A 2,429-nucleotide genomic window follows, 5' to 3' on the forward strand; every position below is an offset into this window, starting at 1 on the left:
CCGATAAGCAAAGGTAGAGACAAGGAAAATGGTGTGTGCTAATGGGGTGAAGGATTGGCATAGAGATCAGGCCTAACATGGAGCAGGCACAGCTCCCTTCTCAGGGGATGCGTTGTTGGCATCAGGGATGTAAGCAGGGAGCATGGGATGGTTTAGGTTTATTTCGAAGGACGATCTCTCCAGAGATAGCAAGTAAATGGCCTGGAGGGAGAAAGTCACTACCCGCAGCTCTCCCTGTCTGCTGCATTAACGTCTTGTGCTCCCAGGCTCCACTCAATCCAGTCTAGACATAGCAGTCAGGCTACTGTTTTAAAATGTAGATGGGGGAGGGGTCGCAGCTGGAGAGATATTTAAGTGGCTAAGATCACTTGCTGCTCTTGCAAAGGACCCAGGTTCAAGTCCCAGCATCCAGATGGTGGCTCACAACCATCAGTTACAGGGGATGTGACAGTCTCTTCTGACCTCTGTGGACACTAGGTATGCACATGGTGCATATACATGCATGCAGGCAAAACATTCATACATGCAAAAAAATCTCTCTCGGGGCTGGAGAGATGGCTCAGCGGTTAAGAGCATTGCCTGCTCTTCCAAAGGTCCTGAGTTCAATTCCCAGCAACCACATGGTGGCTCACAACCATCTGTAATGAGGTCTTGTGCCCTCTTCTGGCCTTCAGGAATACACACAGACAGAACATTGTATGCATAATAAATAAATAAATAAATAAATAAATAAATAAATAAACAAATAATAAATCTCTCTATATATATCCACAAATAAGTGTAGTCTTCATCCCTCATCAGGGAAACTTTTATTTGCAACAGATGGAGACCATTACCAAAATCACAACCAATCAGTAGGCAGAGTTGGGGAGTCCAGTCCCAGTGGATACATCTACAAAATGCTCCCATACCTCTGGCCCAGGAAATATGGCAGAAGTGGGGGCGGAAAGGTTGTATGAGGCCTAGGATCCGGGAGTTTGCTCTAGATTGTCTCCTAAGAACATCAGACACTATACCCATAAAGTCCCAACAACACGACCACCCAAACGTGAGCTGAGCAAGAACACCAATAAACACATCACAGCGCACAGGAAAAAGCCCACAAGGCCTTAATCCTACACAAAGAATTACATGCAACTGAGTAGAGCTGGGAGCAGGAGAGATGCTCTTCCTCAGGGTAGAGCACACCAGTGGGTTGTCCCCAGTGTGCACCAGTGGGTTGTCCCCAGTGTGCACCAGTGGGTTGTCCCCAGTGCCAAATGGTCACAGACATGCAGATGCAAAAGGTACCACAGGAAAGTCTAAGTGCTCTGTCTAAAGCAAGCGAGGGTGGATCAGTGGTAGAGCATTTGCCTAGCAGTGGGCTTTGGCTCTGGGTTTGACTTCCAGCATCATAATAAAGAAAGCCTGGTGTGGGGGATCACACCGCTAGTCCCAGTACTTGGGAGGCAGAGGCAAGCAGATCTCTGTTCAAGCTAGCCAGGTCTACACAGTGAGTGCCAGGGGTATGAATATATATAGGGAGATCCTGTCTACATAAGCAAACAAACAAGATTAAACTAGTTTAAGGTTTGAGGTAGTTTGGCGGGGCATGACCGAAAGTGAGATACTCTAACAAGTAGACAAACGTGGTCTTACTATTTTCTGCTGCTAATGAGAACCTATAATTTAAATATTTTTTAATTTAGAACAAGAATTCCCAAGGGGTCAGAGAGTAAAATATCGTAGGCTTTGGGCGAAATAGGTCTCTTTCCTTTGTAACAGGAACGATTGTTTCTGTACCTAATAAAACTTCTTGATATTGAAATTTTAATTTCATAGAATTTCCATCTGTTATGAAATATTATTGCTTTTTTTTTTTTTCTTTTTCGAGACAGGATTTCTCTGTGGTTTTGGAGTCTGTCCTGGAACTAGCTCTTGTAGACCAGGGTGGTCTCGAACTCACAGAGATCCTCCTGCCTCTGCCTCCCAAGTGCTGGGATTAAAGGCGTGCGCCACCACCGTCCGGCTGAAATATTATTGTTATGAAATAAGAATTGTGAAAACCATTCTTAGCTTCCGAATTGGCCAAAAACAAGTGGCTGGACATCCCTGACGGTAGTGTGTTGGCAGTGGGTCATAACTGCGGATAATTCCCCCGGTAGATCGGACCAACGCTTGTTTCCTCCAGCACCACCAGCGCCAGACCCAGACCGTGCGGAACGCCGCAGTGGGCGGGAAGGGGCGGAGCCTGCAGCCACGACGCCCAGAGGCCGACCTAAGGGGAAGGGCGACGGAAAGGGGCCGTGTCTAGCGGCGACTTCCGGCGGAAACGAGTGAGGAAGATGGCTACCACCAAGCGTGTGTTGTACGTGGGTGAGCAGGCGCGGGTGCTAGGCGGAGACTGGGGAATGTGAGGAAGGCGATCAGCAGCCGGCTCTGTCGAGGGG

The 2,429-nt window shown here is 47.9% G+C and overlaps 1 protein-coding gene across 1 annotated transcript in view; it reads left to right on the plus strand.

Annotated features, from left to right (window-relative positions):
• The first annotated feature begins 2,288 nt into the window (after positions 1-2,288).
• The window catches only part of Ppie (peptidylprolyl isomerase E), a 12,231-nt gene continuing 12,090 nt past the window's right edge, over positions 2,289-2,429 (plus strand). The window contains exon 1 of the mRNA XM_057785148.1: positions 2,289-2,355. Within this exon, the coding sequence (XP_057641131.1) occupies positions 2,325-2,355 (31 nt within the window). The 5' untranslated portion in view covers positions 2,289-2,324. The remainder of the gene's footprint in view (positions 2,356-2,429) is intronic.

Source organism: Chionomys nivalis, chromosome 11, assembly GCF_950005125.1.
Source record: "Chionomys nivalis chromosome 11, mChiNiv1.1, whole genome shotgun sequence".
Lineage (NCBI taxonomy): Eukaryota > Metazoa > Chordata > Mammalia > Rodentia > Cricetidae > Chionomys > Chionomys nivalis.